General features: G+C 44.5%; 1 protein-coding gene across 2 annotated transcripts in view; it reads left to right on the top strand.

Moving 5' to 3' along the window:
- Positions 1-19,417, top strand: part of Cds2 (CDP-diacylglycerol synthase 2) — a 49,913-nt gene extending 30,496 nt beyond the window's left edge. Inside the window, exons 5-13 of one of the 2 annotated variants that reach the window (XM_027421719.2) lie at positions 858-997; positions 1,280-1,338; positions 2,203-2,285; positions 6,665-6,752; positions 7,870-7,938; positions 8,692-8,844; positions 11,763-11,882; positions 12,240-12,343; positions 12,731-19,417. In XM_027421719.2, coding sequence (XP_027277520.1) covers positions 858-997; positions 1,280-1,338; positions 2,203-2,285; positions 6,665-6,752; positions 7,870-7,938; positions 8,692-8,844; positions 11,763-11,882; positions 12,240-12,343; positions 12,731-12,863 — 949 coding nt within the window. In that variant the 3' untranslated portion in view covers positions 12,864-19,417. The remainder of the gene's footprint in view (positions 1-857; positions 998-1,279; positions 1,339-2,202; positions 2,286-6,664; positions 6,753-7,869; positions 7,939-8,691; positions 8,845-11,762; positions 11,883-12,239; positions 12,344-12,730) is intronic. The other variant, XM_035446960.1, reaches the window with a different exon arrangement.
- Positions 19,418-19,770: the final 353 nt, after the last annotated feature.

Here is a 19,770-nt window from a genome sequence, read left to right as displayed (position 1 = left end):
CCTGGGCTGAGATGTTGTTCTCCTTGTGGCTGTTCTGTAGTTAGACAGCTGTGTTTTGAATTTTGTGAACGTACTCAGGAGACCTGACCCTTGCTATGGTCACTTGGAAAAGGAAATTTTTCCACACAATGGAAAATAAACCCAATGTGGGAGTTTTTGTACTTCATAATTAAAAGATGGGAAAGAGAAGCTCTTTGATTTCTTCTGTTGAGGGCATGGGGTGATGTAGCATGACCCCATGTTCAGAAGCTTAATTGAGGTGTTGATTGTGGCTTCCCCCTCATGTTCCTCTAGTTGAAGAGAGGATATAAACCAGTGCGTAGTTAGTACTGGGGAAGGATCTGGGCCACAGCCAGGCTTCCAAAGGGACATATGTCCTGAGATGGAGCCTGATTGCCTAATGAAGTCATCAGCTACTGCTTGCCATAGAAATAAGTGTGATGTGGTAGGTAGATGGATGTCAGGTCATGCAACTTTTTTTAATTTTAAAATAAAGTAGTGTTGGAGCAACAAATGCAAACAATGGGTAGGTGAAGGGGGTGTTCCAAGTGAGGAAGAGGTAAAGCAGAATAGATCGTGACAACGCTAGCTGAACCACTTTCGACAGAAGTGGAGAGTGCCTGTGGGAATAGTGGGACTGAGCTTAGGGAGGTAGGCTGAGGCACACTTTGGAGGGCAGGATTAGGTGTGGGAACACCACAAAAGGGGGAAATTCCAGGTCTGTAATAGAGGGAGAATAATAAAGTTTGCCATAAATTTCTAGATCCGCTCTCAAGGTGGTGGGCTATATTCTCTTTTCGGGGCTTTTTGAAGGAGGCTGCAGCACTCTCCTGGCATTGTCTTCTTATCATTTCCAGGTACTTTCTCCTGTGTGTAAACTATTTCTTCTATGGTGAGACAGTGACAGATTACTTCTTCACTCTGGTCCAAAGAGAGGAGCCTTTGCGGATTCTCAGTAAATACCACCGGTTCATTTCCTTTACCCTGTATCTCACAGGTATGTATCATTTATTTCCCCCAGTTCTCCTCTGGGCATCCTGTTCCTCTGCTTCATTTGTAGGAGTTGGTTAAAGTTTTGTGATGTTAGCTGATCATGCTAGAAAGTGAGCTGACAGCTCTGTCTTACATTGACTGTAAACTGATTTTCCCCATGGGCTTTGAAATCATTGTAGTGCTTAATTGTTACAAATAAGTTAGTGAGTGGACTACTTCTCTCAGCTAAAGAAAAAGAAAGAAATGCAGTGTGATTCATTTTATCCTCTCTCCTGTTTCCAACTAGGGTTCTGCATGTTTGTACTGAGTCTAGTTAAGAAGCATTATCGACTGCAGTTCTATATGGTAAGGGGAGTGTGTGTGTGGTGTGTGTGTGTGTGTGTGTGTGTGTGTGTGTGTGTGTGTGTGTGTGTGTGTGTGTGTGTATGAGAGAGAGAGACAGAGACAGAGACAGAGGCAGAATATGTATGTTGTGGGGCCGTGTGAGAGATTGGAATTGATTTCTTGGTTACTTGAAGATCTGCAGTAACTAACCAGATGAACTTGTTGCTCAGATGATCTGTAGAAACTCATCAGGCCTTTCATGTTTTCTGTGACACATGAAAACTTGATATGGTTTGATCTGTATTCTGGAACCCAACAAGAGTCCTGCCGTCCGTCCTTCATCTAACTAGATCAGACATTCAACTTACATGCTGAGGTCTTTCCTCTGGGCGTCTGAAGGTGGGAGGACCATGCTGCAGCCATATAGGCATTGCTGTGGGCCTACATCTCTCTCATTGTTTGGTGCTGGTCGTTTCTTGCCTCAGCCTGAGAGAATCAAGAGTGGGAAAATGAAAAGTTCCCAGGCTCAAGAGCGTGAAAGGACTCACTCACTCGTAGGGTGCAGACCCTGCTAGTTTCTGTTATTGTTTGATTGGGTATCACTGTGTAGCTTAGGCTGGTCTCACATTTGCAGTTTTCCTGTCTGTGGAGCACTGAGTTTTCAGGCATGCCTCACCCATGTCTGACTTAGCCTCTACTTTGATGGGGCTGTTACTGGGAAGGACTACATTATTTCCAGAAGCTTATGTTATGTGCTTCTCACTGCCAGTAAGTCAGGTATTAAACTTCCCTGTTTCTCAGGAGTTTCCCATTTGTTCCTTCCTGTTCTTTGAAGCTATTTTTGCAATAAACTTGGTAGGTAGAGTTCCTTTTCTTCTCTTGCAGTTTGGCTGGACCCATGTGACCTTGCTTATTGTCGTAACCCAGTCACATCTTGTTATCCATAACTTGTTTGAAGGAATGATATGGTAAGTAGGGACACTGGGACATTGCCTTTTTTTCCCCCCTTTGGGGTTGGGGGTTGTTTCTAATATACAGGTATGCTAATGGCCTCTGCCTCCATTTCTAAGCTTCCCACCTTGTGCCTATCAGAATTTTCTGTGGGCTGGTTTACAATGCGTAGATGATTAAGTTGGTCTGGTGTGGCACCTGATTTGAATTTCTAGTCCATTCCCAGGTGATGTAGAAACTGTTTTTGAGAGTCAGACTCTGAGACGCTCTAATCTAGATTGAAAGGGTCATTGAAAGTTAAAGAACCGAAGGTCAAAAACTGTGGCAGCAGACTTGATAATGTAGGTGAGATAATCATGATTTCCTACAACTTGTAAACAAAAAAGGTAATGAAGATACACACGTAGGCAGATTTTTCTGTCCCACCAGCCAGCTCCTAAATAACCACATGGAGACTTCTGTTAATTATGAAAGTTCGGCCAACAGCTTAGGCTTGTTTCTAATTAGCTTGCTCTTATAATTTAAATTAACCCATTTTTATTAATTTACTTTCTGCTTCATGGCTTTATTACCTTTACTCTCTACTGCCCAAGCTGCTTTCCTGCTTCCTCCTTACCTGGCTGGTGACTCTGCCTTCTTCTTCCTAGCATTCTCTCTGCCCTGAAAATCTTACTTAGTAGTGATTGACTATTCAGCTTTTTATTAAATCAGTCAGAATGACACATCTTCACAGTGTACAGCATACACACTTGAATAGGTCAGTAATTATAGAGGAGCTTTGAAAGCTGTTAATTCCATACTTGGTAGAAGAAACAGGACTAGATGGGTCAAGAGCAGATAGTTACTTGACCCTTCAGAAGATCATACAGAGAGAGAAGGAGATGGGAAACTGATTTCCTTTATGGTTAAAAATAAATAAAATGCTGGAGAATTGAATCTGGCAGTGGGTCAGAAGAACAGTATGCTACATCTGTGTAATTTGACTTAAGTGGTGGCTTCACCTGGAAACTTGTCCGTTGTTAGTCACAGGCTGATTGGAGAAGCTAGATGCCCTCAGTGGGATGGTCAAGACACAGCATGTGTAATGTAATGAGAGGGATGATAAGCCCACAAACTTATCTCAGAATGTGTTCACCTCTAAAGAGTGCCTGTAAAATGTTAGCCTTATGTATTATATTTAAAACAAGGTACCATGGCCCAGCTCCTTCCCTGTCTGGGTTTTTATTAGGTATTTAAGAGTGCTAAATTCAGGGCTAAGCATACCATGAGGATCATTTGTGACTAATAGTAGCATTTCTAATGAAGGCGTCATCATAGTTCTATAGAACAGAGACGGCTGGAAGCCTCGCTGAAGGAAATGCTGTGGGTGTTGGAGGTGATAGAGTGAGGATGTTCACTTCCAACTCCCTCAGAGTAAGCCAGGAAATACCACCTGTAGTTGTTGGGCCAGGAAATACAATTTACATATAGTATGTTACACTGTAACAGGGGAACTTAGAACAGTGTCAGAGTGAGGAGAGGGGTGGACTGGACCAGTTCTGTTGGGAAGGATGTGTCAGCAGTGGAGGATCAAGGAATAAGTGCATCTTTGAGTACTGGTTTTGTTATAACAAGGAAGCAGAGAGAGAGAGAAAGAGAGAGAGAGAGAGAGAGAGAGAGAGAGAGAGAGAGAGAGAGAGAGAGAGAGAGAGAGCTAATTTGGAATGGCAAGTGTTTCTGAAACCTCAAAACCTGCCCCTAGTGACACACCTCCTCCAATAAGGCCACACCTCCTAATCCTTCCCAAATAGTTCCACCAACTGCTGACCAAGTATTCAATATATGAGTCTGTGGGGGCCATTCTCATTCAAACCACCACATTCCACTTCTTGGCCCCTCTAGGCCTGTGACCTTTTTTTTTTTCTTTTTCTTTTTTTTTGTGTTTTGTTTGTTTTTCGTTCTCTGTGGCTTTGGAGGCTGTCCTGGAACTAGCTCTTGTAGACCAGGCTGGTGTCAAACTTACAGAGATCCGCCTGCCTCTGCCTCCCGAGTGCTGGGATCAAAGGCATGGGCCACCACTTCCAGGCCTTTGTGACCATATCTTAATGCAAAACGTATTTAGTTCAACTTCAAAAGTCTCCATAGTTTTTTCAGACTCAATAGCTTCAAAGTTCAAAATTTCCTCTGATATTCAAGGCAATTTCTTAGTTGTAATGCCTTGTAAAATAAAACAAATTATATACTTCCAACATACAATAGCACAGCATTTGTATTACTATTCCAAGGGAGGAAATGGTGCGTAGTGAGGAAATACTGGACCAAAGGCAAGACTGAAAACTGGCAGGGCAAACTCCAAATCCTGTTGCTCTATGTCTCATGTCAAAGGCTTAGATGTCTTCTCCCCACTTTGCTGGCTACAGCACGCTTCTTTTCTTGGGCTTGTTCACTCATTATGTGCAGCTCTCCTTGCCTGGTATCCCACAGCTCTGGTACTTCCAATATTCTGAGGTCTGTAGTACAATCCAGGCTTCACTTTAAACAGCTTCACACAATGGCTATTATGGACCTCCATTCAGGACTCTCCTGCCACATGTCTGTCCTCAGCAAAGAAGAAGATTCCACAACCCCTTTACTTTTGTATCCTTCATGACTAAAGCCAGGACCACTTGGTTGATGCTGCCAAATTCTGCTACCTGGTTAGGATGGTACCTGACCTCCTCCTTGAATTACATTTGCACAGGGTTTGGTTGTTGTTCTGAGGAAGCAAAGCTTCTCTTCTCACAAGTTGTAGGGTTAGCTGGGTGGCGTCTCGCCTTGAGGGTGCCACTCACTTTATCCATTTCTCCTTATCTTTGTCAATACAAACCTTGCCTCCAACGTTATATTTCTTGTTTTTTTTTTTTTTTTTTCTCTTCAAGCTATATATTTTGCATTTCTTTTTACCCCACTTTCTCCTTGTCATTGAACATCTGCATAAGAGTGATCACTAAAAACCACAGCAGAGTCAACATTAGGCTGTCTTGAAGTCTCTGCCAACGAAGTTAGTCCAAAACTCTTCAATTTAGTCTCTGGTGAATTCTTAGGACAGGGGCAAAAGTAGCCACATTCTTTGCCAAAATATCACAAGAATGACCTCTAGTTCAATTGCTAATTTGTTCTCCTCTGAAACCTCTTGAGTTGGGCACCCACAGTCCACACTGCTCTCGGCCATACTAGGATTGCCAAGTTAGCCCTGTTACAGCATTCAGTTATTTTCCTAGTCCAGAATCCCAAAGTCTTCCACATTCTTCCAAAACAGCATGGCCAGACCTGTGACAGCAATAGCCCACTCCCTGGGCTTTTGTCTTAGTTACTTTTCTGTTGCCATGACAAAACCATGACCAAATCATGAGAGAAAACATTGTATTTGGGACTTAGGACTCCAAAGAGAGTCCATAACAGAGAGATAGAGATGGACACACACACACACACACACACACACACACACACACACACACACACACACACACACACACACACGGGGGTGGGGTGGGGGGTGGGGGTGGATGGCTTGGGCTTTTGAAGCCTCAAAGCCTGCTGCCAGTGACATACCTCTTCCAACAAGGCCACAAACAGTTCCACCAACTGATGACCAAGTATTCACATATATGGGATATATGGGCCTGTGGGGGTCATTCTCATTCAAACACCGTGGAGAATATTAGTGCTAGTAATAAACAGTGGGAAATTTAACTATGACATATTGATGTATATTGCTTAAAAACAAAGATAATTACTAGGCAAAAAGAAAGATTTTAAATAGCTATTTTAGGGACTAGTAGTAGGGATGGGGAGATAAGCAATGTCCCCCCAAACAGTTTGTTATCTCGCTCATATAGTACTTTGTAACGAAAAAGGAACAAATGCCATTTATAAAATGCTGTGTTCATTTGTCATTCAGTGAACATCTAAATACCAGTCATGTGCCATGTACTAGGTATGGCATTTTGGTGTGTGCTCCCCACTGCTTTTTCTTTAGAGATGGTGTCTGTGTAAAGCCTAAGCCAGTCATGGACTTAAAGCAATCCTGTCTTACCCTCCCCGGCTGGTGTTAGAGGCTTGTACAACCATACCTGACTAACTTTCTTTTTAAATTTTTATTTACAGATATCAATTAAACATAGTAATGTATTTTATTATGCTTTAATATATGTATACAATGTATTTTCTTTATTCACCTTTTATTGCCTTCTCTTTCTTCCTTCCCACTTCCACTGATTCCTTTCCTCTTCCCATATTTATTTTCTTCTCAACTTAAACCTTAATGAATTACAAATACACCATGAGCTATTTTAGTAGTGAATTATTATTGACACTCTTTGGTAGACTTCTGAGATCATCTTGGTAGAGTTATTTCTCTCTCGGATTTCCCCCCTAGGTTTATTGTTCCCATTTCATGTGTCATCTGCAATGATATTATGGCCTATATGTTTGGCTTTTTCTTTGGTCGGACCCCACTCATTAAGGTAAGTGGGTCACCTTGATATGGGTTGTCCCAGTGGGTGGTAATGCTTTCTGTATGGATTGCCAGTGGGTAGGGAGGACATCTTGCCGATGTGTACCCACTGTATTCCCGTCTTCATGTCATTTCGGGGATATGTAAGAGGAAAAAAAACCCAAAGAGACACAGGCAAATACTTATTTCAAAAAATCTACCAAATACACTATTTTTATGTAGACATACTTTTGGGGCTCTGGTCTTTATTTGACTATTGTTATTAATGTATATTTTTATAATATAATGAATGTGTAAGCCACTAATGGAATAGAAAGAACACTAACCTGAAGAACATAGGAAATAAGAAAAAACTTTTTTGGGGGAGAATTTTTTTTCAACTTTTTTTTTAATTTGAATTAGAAACAGGATTGTTTTATATGACAATCCCAGTTCCCTTCTCCCTCTTCTCCCTCCCGTCCTCCCCTACCACCCCCCCCCCCCTCCTCCCCTCCCACCCCCCCAACTAAAACCCTACCTATCCCATATCCTTTCTGCTTCCCCTGGATGGTGAGGCCTTCCATAGGGTGTCATCAGAGTCTATTGTATCCTTTGGGATAGGGCCTAGGCCCACCCCTGTGTGTTTTGGTTCAGGGAGTATTCCTCTATATGGAATGGGCTCCCAAAGTCCACACCTATGCTAGGGATAAATACTGAACTTCTACAGGAGGTCCCGTAGATTTCTGAGGTTTCCTCACAGAAACCCATGTTCCTGGGGTCTGGATCAGTCCTATGCTGGTATGTCCTCTGCATCCCTCCTCTTGGGGAGAATTTTGAAAGGAAATAAGATAAAAAACTTTTTTGGGAAGAATTTTGAAAGTGACACAATTAATTGAAGAGGGATTTTTATATAGAAATACTTAATTTGTATGATTTTGAGATGGTCTTACTGTGTAGCCCTGGCTGGTTTGGAACTCCCTGTATAGATCAGGCTGGCTTCAAAGAGATCCTCTTGCCTCTACCTCCTTAGAGCTGGGATTAAAGGTTTGTGTCATCACACCTGGCTGGAAGTACTTTTCATAAGTAATCAAGCACCAAACTGGAGTTGCAGAAGTATCCTTTGCTGACAGTGTGTTTTCTGTCTGCAGCTCTCTCCGAAGAAGACCTGGGAAGGCTTCATTGGGGGCTTCTTTGCCACTGTGGTGTTTGGCCTTCTGGTAGGTGGTAGCTTCTGTCTGGATGGGGAGGGGACAGGGCCCCACACCATCTTCAAAGGCCTATGCAGAGACTCTCTCTTGCCCAGTGCTGACCTTGCTCAGAAGAACACGTTCTGTAACTAGCATGGCAGCTTCCCGTTTTCAAGTAGTTGTATAGGGGCCCATGCGTACCTCATATGTCCTCTTATGCCCAGGCACCAGGTAATACTAAGATTGGGGTGACGACTGGCAACTTGGAATAAGGGGTGAGGTAAGAAGTGTTACTTCACTCAAGATTTTCTTCTGCATATGACTTGCCTGGAGGAGTACAATCTTGTAGCCCCTTTGAAGATACCATTCCCTGTGCTGATCCTCAGTCCTTCCGTTTTCTAGTGTTGGCTGACTGTCATTGTACCTCCCACCCTCCCACCATGGCTTCTGTGTAGCACTGGCTTTAATTCTTAGCACAATGGGGCAGGGCTCCATAGGTGGGAGGAATTGTCTTATAGGTCTTTGCTCAGATCTTTCCTGGGTTTTTCAGGGTTTGTGTTTGGATATATATGTGTGAGTCCCCAGTGAGACACACGAACCTTTTTGCTTAAGAGTTGAGGTAAAATATATATGTGGTGACACACAAGCCTCTCTTTGAGCCCATGGCATACAGTGAACAAGGTGGGAGGTACTCTGAGAATCATAGCCCAATCAGACACTGGCCAGCCAGGCTGGATATCTACAACTGGTGTTCCTTCTTGCCCCTCTGTTCTTCATCCCTAGCTCTCCTATGTGATGTCTGGGTACAGATGCTTTGTCTGTCCTGTGGAATACAACAATGACACCAACAGCTTCACTGTGGACTGTGAGCCATCTGACCTATTCCGCCTGCAGGAGTATAACATTCCTGGAGTGATCCAGTCAGTTGTTGGCTGGGTATGTACTACTTTCATGGGGTGACTGCAGAGAGGAGTTTTCTCCAGAGATATTAGCTTCCCCTCTCCCAGAGCTGTGAGCTCTGGGTCAGGATCAGGGTAGAGGAGACCTTTCCCCAAATTAATGTCACTTAGAGCAATGGTTCTATTGTGTGGATTCCTAGAGGATCATGGATTTCTTTAAAGGGGTCTGTGAAATTCCAGTGACTTCCCAAATAATGTGTTTCTTTCACTGGGATGGTGTCTTCCTGATGATGAAGAATTAGTGGTTAAAACTTGTGTTAGGGGCTGAAGAGATGGCTCAGAGGTTAAGAGCACTGACTGCTCTTCCTGAGGTCCTGAGTTCAATTCCCAGCAACCACATGGTGGCTCACAACCATCTATAATGAGATCTAGTGCCCTCTTCTGGTGTGCAGGCAGAACACTGTATGCTAAATAAATAAAATCTTTAAAAACAAACAAACAAACAAATAAACAAAAAACTTGTGTCAGTTGGATATGAGTTAAAACCACAGCACTGCCTGGACTAGCAGCTCATTGCTTGCTTCATGCTGTACCCTCCTGGCAAGTGTAGACAAGCCACTTGCTCTTGTGAATGCCCTTGATAGGATTCTAAAATTAGTAACTTCATTAAAATAGTCTTGATCCCTGATATCATTTTAATGTTCTCTGTACTGAAATGGAAAACCCACAGAAAATATTTTTGCCAAATACTGAAGAGAAAATGTGTTCAGTTGTTTAAATTGTGAGTTCAACTAGCTGCTTAGTTCTTGGTGTAGAGTTTTTATTAGAAAAGACTTGAGTATATAATGGACATTTTTCTTGAGAAGAATGAAATAAGTCTGTCACTTCAAAGAAAATGACTGATAGCAGTTGTTATCAATGATAAAAATCCACGTTTCAGGCGAAAATGAGAATTTTGAAAGTGTGCACCTGTTACTGTGAACGTGGCGGCTTTCTGGCATTAAAAGCTCTCTGACATCCCATAACAGCATGTGCCTACATGTGGGAGATTTGCATAACAGTGACCTGGTGTTTCTTAAATGATCAGTGTATGGTGTTCCACAGTTTTGTATGGTATTCCACAGTCACGTCTGGATAAAAGGTCCACCTACAGTACATTGTAGACCAATGGATTTATGTGAAGAAGTGCAAAAAATTCCTTAGGAGGATTTCAGATTCTACACTTACCTAACTTTGTTTGGCTTTTGTTTTTGTGAGACAGCATCTCACTATGAACTTGGAATCCTTCTGCCTCCTGAGTGCTGGGATTGTAGGTGTGTGCTACCACCTGGCTTACAGCTGTTTTTCTTCTCTTTGTGTGTGTGGCTGCATGAATGTATGCATATTTACAGGTAGGTAGGTATATGTGTGTGTGTGTGTGTGTGTGTGTGTGTGTGTGTGTGTGTGTGTAGGCCTTCGGTTGATGGCAGAATCTTTCTTAATTGCTTTTCTACCTTATTCTTTTGAGGCAGGGTTTCTTGAGTAAATCATGAGCTTACACTATGGCTTCTTGCTAGCTTGCTCTGGGATCCTCTTCAGAGTCTGGAATTACAAGTGGCTGCTTGCACACTTACCCTTTCCATGAATTCTGGGGAACCTAACTCTGGTCCTCTGGCTTGTAGGGCAAGTACTTGAACTGATGAGCATCTCCCCAGCCTGCCCCTAAGTTTTAAGGAACTGTGTCAAGTTCTGATGAAAAGATAAAGGATACCCACAATTCTCTGAGAAGACTGCTGAAATACTCATCTTTTTGAAATTACATTCTCTGTAAGGCTAAGAAGGAATTTTCTCATGTATTGTCTGCAAAGCAGCAGAAGAAGTTGATTGCAGAATTTCTCCTTTTGTTTGTTTGAGACAAGTTCTTATGTGGTTTAGACTGGCCTTAAACTCTCTGTAGCTGAAGGTACCCTTGAGCTCCTTATCCTACTGCTTCTGCCTTCAAATGCTGGGGTTATAGGCATGTACCACTACTCTAGGCCAGAATATCTTAATGTCTACCATTGGGCCAGATGTTAGAGACTTAAAAGCATAGGCTGGCCTCATTTATTTTCTATTTATTTATTTATTTATTTATTTATTTATTTATTTACTTATTTATTTTGGTTTTTTGAGACAGGGTTTCTCTATGCCTTTGGAGGCTGTTCTGGAACTAGCTCTGTAGATTAGGCTGGTCTCAAACTCACAGAGATCCACCTGCCTCTGCCTCCTGAGTGCTGGGATTAAAGTGTGTGTTATCACCACCGGGGGCCAGCCTTTTTTTTTTTAAAGGCTCATTTCTTTGATGAGTATGAGTGTTTTGCACACATGGTTGTTTGTGATTGCAGTGCCAGTGGAGGACAGAAGAGGGGTGGCAGATCTGTTTTGGGATATTTGATCATTATGAAAATCAACCATGGGTCAAGAGGCCGATCCAGCAACTAGTCGAAAGGAAGTGGCCACAGAGAGTAAGAGGGAATCAGGAAAACAGCTAGAGAAACGCACAGGAAGTAGTAGGAAAAGACTTTGAGTTTGGCAGCCTTTTTGGTTTGGCGGAAGAGAAGCTCTCTCTCTTCTTTGAAGTTGGCTAAAGAGGAAGGTCAGCTGGTTGCTCCTCGGCCTCTCTGAGCTAGCAGGTTTTCACCCCAGCATCTGACTCCCAAGTCTTTATTGGTGAAATCATAAGATTGAGATTTAGTTTAAAAACAACACAGATCTCCTTGAACTGGAGTTATGGGTGGTTGTGAGCCATCGTATGTGCTAGAAACTGAACCCAGCTCTTTGCAAAAATAGCAGGTGCTCCTAACCACTGGACCATTTCCCCAGCCCTTCAGTCTTCTGATTGAAAAGAGAGAGGACCGGTTTTATTAACTTGTTCCATTAACTGTAAAAAGCCAGACTTGTACATTCCTTGACTTTGATTTCACTTACTCTCTTTAGAAAACAGTGAGGATGTACCCTTTCCAGATCCACAGCATTGCCCTCTCCACCTTTGCTTCGCTCATCGGTCCATTTGGAGGGTTCTTCGCAAGTGGATTCAAACGAGCCTTTAAAATCAAAGTAGGCAAACACGCCTCTCTACCCCTCACTCCCTGTTGCCCATCCACGTTGTCTCTCTGCCCTGCTCCATCAGCATTCACCCCTTTACCATACCAGTTTATGCACCCTGCTCTTCTTGACCCAGGAGCTGAATTTGGAGGGCAGTAAACAAAAGTAAAAGTCAGTTTTTAGTTGGCGGTTTTTTTTTTTTTCAACAAAAGAACACTTTGTAATTTACAGTTGTACTCTGTGATCACCTGAGCATTTGATTTTATCTATACTTCTTTCCATCACCTTCTGTACCCAGCAGGGTTTTGGTTATGGGGTGGGTCTGTTAGTCTGACCCAGGCTCATCCTTCTTTCCTCTGCCTCTAACAGGACTTTGCCAATACCATTCCTGGTCACGGAGGCATCATGGATCGCTTTGACTGCCAGTACCTGATGGCCACCTTTGTCAATGTGTACATTGCCAGCTTTATTAGGTATGGTTCCACTCTACCTGAACCACATGAGTGGATTTCTTTTTTTGTTTTTTTCAAGACAGGGTTTCTCTATGTAGCGTAGAACCCGTTCTGTAGACCAGGCTGGCCTCAAACTCAGAGATCCCCCTTTCTCTGCCTCCTGAGTGCTGGGTTTAAAGGCGTGCACTGCCATGCCTGGCTGTGGATAATGGAATCCTCAAATCAGTTTCTTAAGTTCACTAAAAACCATCCTAAGCGTGAGTGTGGTTTTCAGTTGTTGCTGTATATGAATCGTCTGAGGTTCCTCCCCCTCCAGTGGTAGTGAATTCAGGGATCAGAGCCCCACTTAGATAACTGGACCAGCAAAGTGTCTGCCCCTGCTCAGGGATGCTTCATGTTTTGTTGTAGGGGCCCAAACCCAAGCAAACTGATCCAGCAGTTTCTGACGTTGCGGCCAGATCAGCAGCTCCACATCTTCAACACACTCAAGTCTCACCTGACTGACAAGGGCATTCTGACCTCTGCCTTGGAAGATGAGTAGTGTCCAACCAGGACCAGGAGAGCCAGAGCAGGACTGAGTGAGGGCAGGTCACCAAGGCCAGCCCAGATGCTGTGACTTAGATAATGAAAAGCTTCAACTCACTGTCTTTTTCTTTTAAATTTGTGAGTTTTGTTTTGTATTTTAAAAAATCTGTATATACAGTCTGTTTATAATGTGGGCTGTGAGTAAGTTATAGCTTTGAGTTGCAAAGAAGTCACAGGGAAGAACCATTTGGGTTTCTTAAATACAGGTATTGAACAACATGAAAGACAGTGTTGCCCAGCTCAGGGGGTCCACTTGGGGGGTTCTAACTCCCATCCATCTAGTTGTTCCTGGGCTGTATGAGAGGTCATGCATTCATCTGTGTCTGACTAGTAGAGAGACTGTCCCACCTGGCAGAGTTGTTGTGACAACTTTCACTGGGGCATCTCTGCCTGGGAGCAATGGGGGGCTGCCTGCTGTAAGAGGGAGGGAGGGAGGCTCACTGATCACAAGAGCATCTTGTCCAAGCCAAAACCCTGCAGAGGGCACATGAGCTTTGCTTGTAGTTTGCTTTCACCATTACAGACTGAAAGAAGATTTCAGACTTCATTTTTCTCAGAAAGCATGAAGAATTTATGAAGTCTGGAAAGAGAAACCCACAGTGTAATATTTTTAGTGTATGCAGTAGAATGTACTGTCACAACCTTCCCCACCACCCCAGGCTCCAGGGCTTCTGGAGGAGGTCCTGTAGACCACATCTTTCAGAGCTGAGGCCTTCACATATGTGCTGTGGGTTTGCTGCTGCTGAGTTCTTCCGGGGACTCCTGAGAGGTGGGGAGCAGAGGGCTTCGGTTCACACACCCTTTGCCTGGAAGCCCACTTGTGTTGCTGCTGTGTTGTGTATATAGTACTCTCGAGGTGAATGTATGTCTGTGTGTTTGAAAGTCACTTGTTTCCTATATGAGTTCGGTCATCCCTGGATTTCTCAAGTCCCCGAGTCCTGCTTAGAACTACAGCAAGCCTAATCTCAAGACTCAGTATACACTTTGTATGAAATGTGGCCAGTTTAGATGTAGTTTGTACTTTACTGGGGACCTCTTGCTGTTGTTTGTGTAAGCTGTGATTGTTCTTTTCCTTCCTAATCATAAGTGAGACTGATAAGTTGGGAGCTGCTTCTTTGTCAGGCCCAGGAGCAGTTGGCAGAGAAAGAACTTGTTCCCCAAGCATGTTGACACCATGGACATAGTGTCTGCACTGCTGAGGAGGGCACAGTGACTTGCTTTAAGCATCTTGGTTTGTGCCACTTTGTTTTCAAATTAGCCTCCTGTCTCCAATGCAGATAGCTCTCAGAATGTCTTTCATGCACCACCATGCAGCCTACATGGGGGTAAGGGTCGGGGTGGGACAGCTTTTTGGTTCTGAGCTTTGACTTCTGTGTCAGCCTGTGGCTTTTCTTTCTTTCTTGGCTCCCAGGGCTGCATTGAGCCCACTGTTGCCTTGGGTTTGGGTTCTTCTGTGTGGCCCTGGGTGGGAAGCTTTGCTCTCAGGTTCTCCTTTTCTGACTTACCCTGGAAGTTCACAAATTCTGCAACTCTATAGAGAAGTTCCTGTCACTGGAGGCCCCTGTTGCTATTGAGTCATGTCATGGGCACCCAAAAAAGGAAATACACTCAGTTGTGTTTTACAATTGCTCCTAAAGATGAGTCAGTGTTTTCTTAAGGTTTTCAGTGGTGGTTAGGAATGAGACTGTACTTTTCTGTCTGAAAACTGACCTTGGATCACCAGACTAGATAGAGAAGGACACACCAGTCCCTAGCAGCCAAGACTCACCCTTGAGCAGCAATGACTGGGACTTGAGGAGGCGGTGGCTGGTGTCTAAAATACTGAAACGCAGTGCTCACTGGAGCTGCCAGCCAGAGGTTTTTATTCTTTTCTGAGTTCCTGGGAAAGAGGAGGATTTCCAGGTCAAGTAGCCAGGAGAGCAATGCCACCGTGTGTCTGTGCAGCATGTTGTTTGTCCCATCAAACAGGCACCACCCCAGAGATTACTTTACCACACACCATGCAGATCTCAGTGGCTCACATAACTTGCTTTATACTCATCTTGTTTTGTCAGAAATAAAAATTTTTGTGCCTTTCCTTGTCATGAATTCAGTGTTTGTCACTTTCATGCATGGCTTTATATTTCCCACTTTGTGTGATTGTAAATACTGTGCAGTTTTAATTTAGAGGGCTTTGTTTTCCTGCTTGTATGCCGTCTCTTCATAGCAGCCTTCTGAGGTACCTCAGATGAGAGCCATGTGGTGGAACCAGAAAGTACTCCACCTCACAGTGTGCCTGCAGGACAAGGTTATATAGTCCTGCCTCCCCAACACCGAGTACTGCAGTGTTCCTTCTCTCAGGCCCCAGAGGCCTGAGCAAGGCCTGAGCAAGGCCTGAGCCAGGCAGTGCTTAGATGACTTATAACTGGTGAGGTCGGGATTTGGTGAACAATGGGGTCCCAGAACCCAGGCTGACAGAGAACAAGCCAGGGGGGCTCCCTGGTGAGTTCTGCTCATGATGGTTCCTAGGAAAAGGAGCCTTCCCTTTGTGTGTTCATTTCCACCCTCTTAACCACCTCAGTGTGAAAAAACGAACTTCATGTTTCTGTTTTACTTCTGAAGGTGAAGTCCTGTACACACACACACACACACACACACACACACACACACACACACACAGTCTGTTTCACAATCCTAGCCTTTTAGTTTCTGCTTTATAACCACATTTAAAATGTATTTATTCTTAATGTTCTGTAGTATTCAGTGCAGTAACCAGTCTTCAGAGATAGGAAGTCTACGTGTAATCCTGCATAGGTGGACTGTGAAACTATTTGTATGCTATTTCACCCCTGCTTGCTTTCATCCTGTAACTTGGCCTATATTATACAAGAAAATTCGAGCAGTGTATTTCAAGGGAATCAACAAAGACCTTATGGGCTAATTGCTGGGTTGGCAAGGGCCTGATTTGAATGAGTCCCTGAGGTCAGTCCCTGTGTTGGTGGAGCTGGGAGGAGGGGTGACTTCAGGACAGAGTGTAGGGCAGTCACTGTTCATTATGAAGTCAGCCTGGGTAGATCTCCAGGGGAGACTTTTCCTCACTTCCAGTGTGGGATGTCACAGCTAAAGAAAGGTTCCTGTGTTAGGAACATCCAAGGTCATGTTGTCTTTTCTCTTTCAGAGTATCGAGTCTGTGTCCCCTACTGTTCTTGCACACTGTGCTCTTGTGGGGAGGAGGTTGGTTTCGCTTGTACCCAGGCTGCTTCTTTCAGGTCAGGATGAGGAGGGAGGCCTAAGCCAGGGTGGCAAGCTGCAGATAGAACACGAGGTAGTCAACTATGGGTGGACTCTGTCTGGAGCTTGGGGTGCAGAGGGCACCCCGGAGGAACTGTCAGCTGCCGAAGAGAGGCTAGTTCTTGGGCAGCACTGCAGACTCTTGCTTATCTTGGGTAAATGGAACTTCCTTTCCCCGTTATCACTCAAGGCAGTTGCTCAGCATCCTGTTTTTAAAGAGATTATTAGCTTCTACTTCCTGACTCAGTTTCCCTGGTTGAGTTGGGGACTTACAGAGGGTGCTGAGGTTTGGATCAAGTAGTAGAGAAGGGTCCTTATTTTTTTAAGGGTTTTGCTTGGCCCATCTGCAGTGTCCTAGCCAGGCCTCACTCACATTCTTCCAGGGTGAGCCTATGCTTAGGAGCATCTATAGCTGCTGACTGATTCTGTTAGAATGTGGTCCACCTTTCTGCCTCCTCTCCCCTCCCTCTGTTCAAGTTGACTGGCAGCGACCCTACCTGGGCTCTGGGCTCTCCTGTGGGTGAAGGCTGTTATCATTGGGCAAGCGGCTCTATTGTTTGCAAAGGCCAAAAGATCCTGGTGTTGGGAGCAGTTTAGAGGTATGCTTTGGATGCTGAAGTATTGGGGTTTTAGGACATGGGGTGATTTTGAGACTAGAAGGGCAGACTATGCAAAAGCTAGAGATTTATGACCAGTGATCTTCAAATGTTTGAAGACCCTGTCTCCACCCTTCCCCTTTGTCAGGTGCCTATCTTCCTGGCTCTTTATCTTATTCTCCAGCTGGTGAAATAGCAGCAATGTGTTATTAACAATCTCAATCATATAGTGCTTAATATGTGCCAGACACAGTGCTAAGTGCTTGCGTGCATTACCTCCTTTAATCCAGAAGAAGCTCGGGCTAGGTGGTAACCCATCTTACAAATGGGAAAGCTGAGCTCTGTCTTAGAGACTGAGAACAATGTGAGGAAGATGGACCTGAGGCTCATCTAGCTCTCTGTCCAGCTGGGTTGTAGGCTGCTGGCAGCTGTCTCTTCCCACCAGCTGGCCGTGAGGGTGCCCGTGAGGATTTAATGAGCTAATGCACGTAAGCGATTAGCAAGGTGCCTGGCACATAGTAAGCACTCAATAAATAAATGGGAGTTGCTTTTTTTCTTTTAAACTGAGGTCAGTGAGCAGTTTGGCCCACACTGGTGGGCTGCTGGGTATTCAGCCACCACACTCACTGCCTGCACATGGTTTGGCACTTGTGTCCTATAAAGTGACCACACTGTCCTTCCAAGAGAAGCACGTTAGCAGTCCAATAGGAAGAGCCCTGTGCGGCAACTTGATGTTTTCCATGGCATTGAGGCCCCCTGACTGAGGGATGATGCGAGGCTGCTTCCATTCCTCTTTTCCCTGTGGTTGAGATTGCTCACAGGAAGGCTGCTGACTCTGACCTGGGGCTGCCCTCACCCTGGGCAGCAAGGGCCTGTCTTGCTCTGACTCCACCTTGTCCACCAAGGCCTGTACTCTGTTGTACAATTCAGGAATCCATGGTTCTCGCTACAAGTGGGTATTTTCAAGAATAGAGCAGGATAGAGAGAACAATCCTGAGGCCGAGTGCACCAGCCAGAAGCCTGAAAGCCCGGCCCATGCTCTTGACCCCATAACCCTTCCACCCCGTGTTTCTTTCTTAAGAGAACAGGTTAGAGCGGGTGACCACTGGGGACAGGTAATGTGAGTGTTTCTGTCTGTTCTAGATTAGCAAAGGATCACATATCACATAGATTATTAATGATGAATGGAGAAATGTTTAATTGATTTTCTGAATGGACATGAGGAATGATATATATATATATATATATATATATATATATATATATAGAGAGAGAGAGAGAGAGAGAGAGAGAGAGAGAGAGAGATTGTGTCTTGGCCAAGTCTCCACTCTGAGTGGCATTGGTGACCATAACCCAGGAGATTCTCAGACCTTGTGAGTAGGAACTACTGTTCTGACTATGGAGCATCCCACAGGCCCATGGCTGGAATTCAGATACTGGAGCTCCTCCTGCTCCGTTGGCTCCTCTGGACTTGGGTTTGCCAGGCTTGCCCTTCCTCCTTCACTGTGCCATCTGATGGACCAGGCAGTCTGTTATCTGGAGAGAAAAATCCATTGCTAGCAGAGGCCCTGGGGCACTGCTTTTCTAGACCCTGGCCAGGCCCAGCTGGCAGGTCTTGAAGGACCTTGAATGAGTACAGCATTCAGAAGGACTCATGACACAGCCATTGGCCCCAAGGGAAATTGTGGTATTAGGTGTCACCTTCTTAGCCATCTCTGCTCTCCTTACTAGAACACCTTTTCCTCACCCATTAGGTTTGTGTGCTTGTTGTGCTGGCTTTTCTCAAAGGAACATGGATGTAGAAAAAGGGGGGAGATTGTTTTTGTAGTGAGCTGAATGTGCACACATGTTTATGACAGTCCTTTGTGTGAAGTTTCTTCTCATTTCTTGGTTCCTGTCCTGGGTCACATTGAGCAGGTGTCTAAGGCTGAATACAAAGGGAAAGAGTGGAGGCCGGGAACCAGTCAGGCCCTAGGAGGAAGCAACTCTTTGTCCACTTCAGGGACTCCTGAGAAGCCAGGGGACAGCAACATGACTGAGAACGGGCCGGGGTGGGAGTCACACAAGCAAAGGTAGACTCAGACAAGCTCAGTGTTTCTTCGTGGCTGTAGGGACCAGAAATCACCCCAGAAAATCCATCCCGGGAGTCCTGGGGTTCATTGTCCCTTTCTAGAGACTGTGTGGACCCAAGTCTCAACTGAAGTTTAACACTTTCCAAATCACAGTGGTGACCACAGTGGCAGACAGGTCAGAGCACCACCAGTGTCTCAGCCTCTTCCATTGTGTGGAGGGACCTGCTGAATCCAGTTGTATTATGCTGCCTGGCTGCTTTCCTGTCCCCAGACTGGGGGGACTGGGACACCGCACTTGGCTGTGTGGAATACATCTGACAATCCTTGGGTCTCCCCAGATAGGCATGTGCTTGTGTGTTCCCATTGGGCCCCTTTCCAACCCAGATTTCACTAAATCAGTGTTTTCACCGTGTCCTACCTTTCTCTCTCTCTGCACTTAGGATTGGTGTAGAACACATGTAGATTCTTTTCAGCACAGTATAAGAATGTGATATATTGTATATTGGAAAGTATTTACCTTATTTATATACCTGAATGTTCCTATTAAATAAATAAACATATATTAAATTCTAGATTGTGTGTGGTTTTCGATGGGAGAAACCCTTTAAAATTATTTTATGTGTATAGATGTTTTGCCTGCATGTATGTGTGTACCATGCATGGCCTGTTGCCTGCAGAAGCCAAAAGAAGGCATCGGATCCCCCTGAAACTGGAATTACGGATGGTTGTAGACTACTATATGGATGTTGGGAATCAAATCTGGGTTCTTTAGAAGAGTAGCCAGTGCTCTTAAGCTCTGAGCCTTTTCTCTAGTCTCAAGGAGTTGGTTTCTGTGTTTGTTTTAGACAGTCTTAACAGTGTAGCTAGGCTGACATTTTGAATGTAATATCCCCTCACTTCTGCCTCCAAGTGCTAGGGTCACGTA

The sequence above is a fragment of the Cricetulus griseus genome, chromosome 6, assembly GCF_003668045.3.
Source record: "Cricetulus griseus strain 17A/GY chromosome 6, alternate assembly CriGri-PICRH-1.0, whole genome shotgun sequence".
NCBI lineage: Eukaryota > Metazoa > Chordata > Mammalia > Rodentia > Cricetidae > Cricetulus > Cricetulus griseus.
This window is presented reverse-complemented; position numbering and strand designations above follow the sequence as displayed.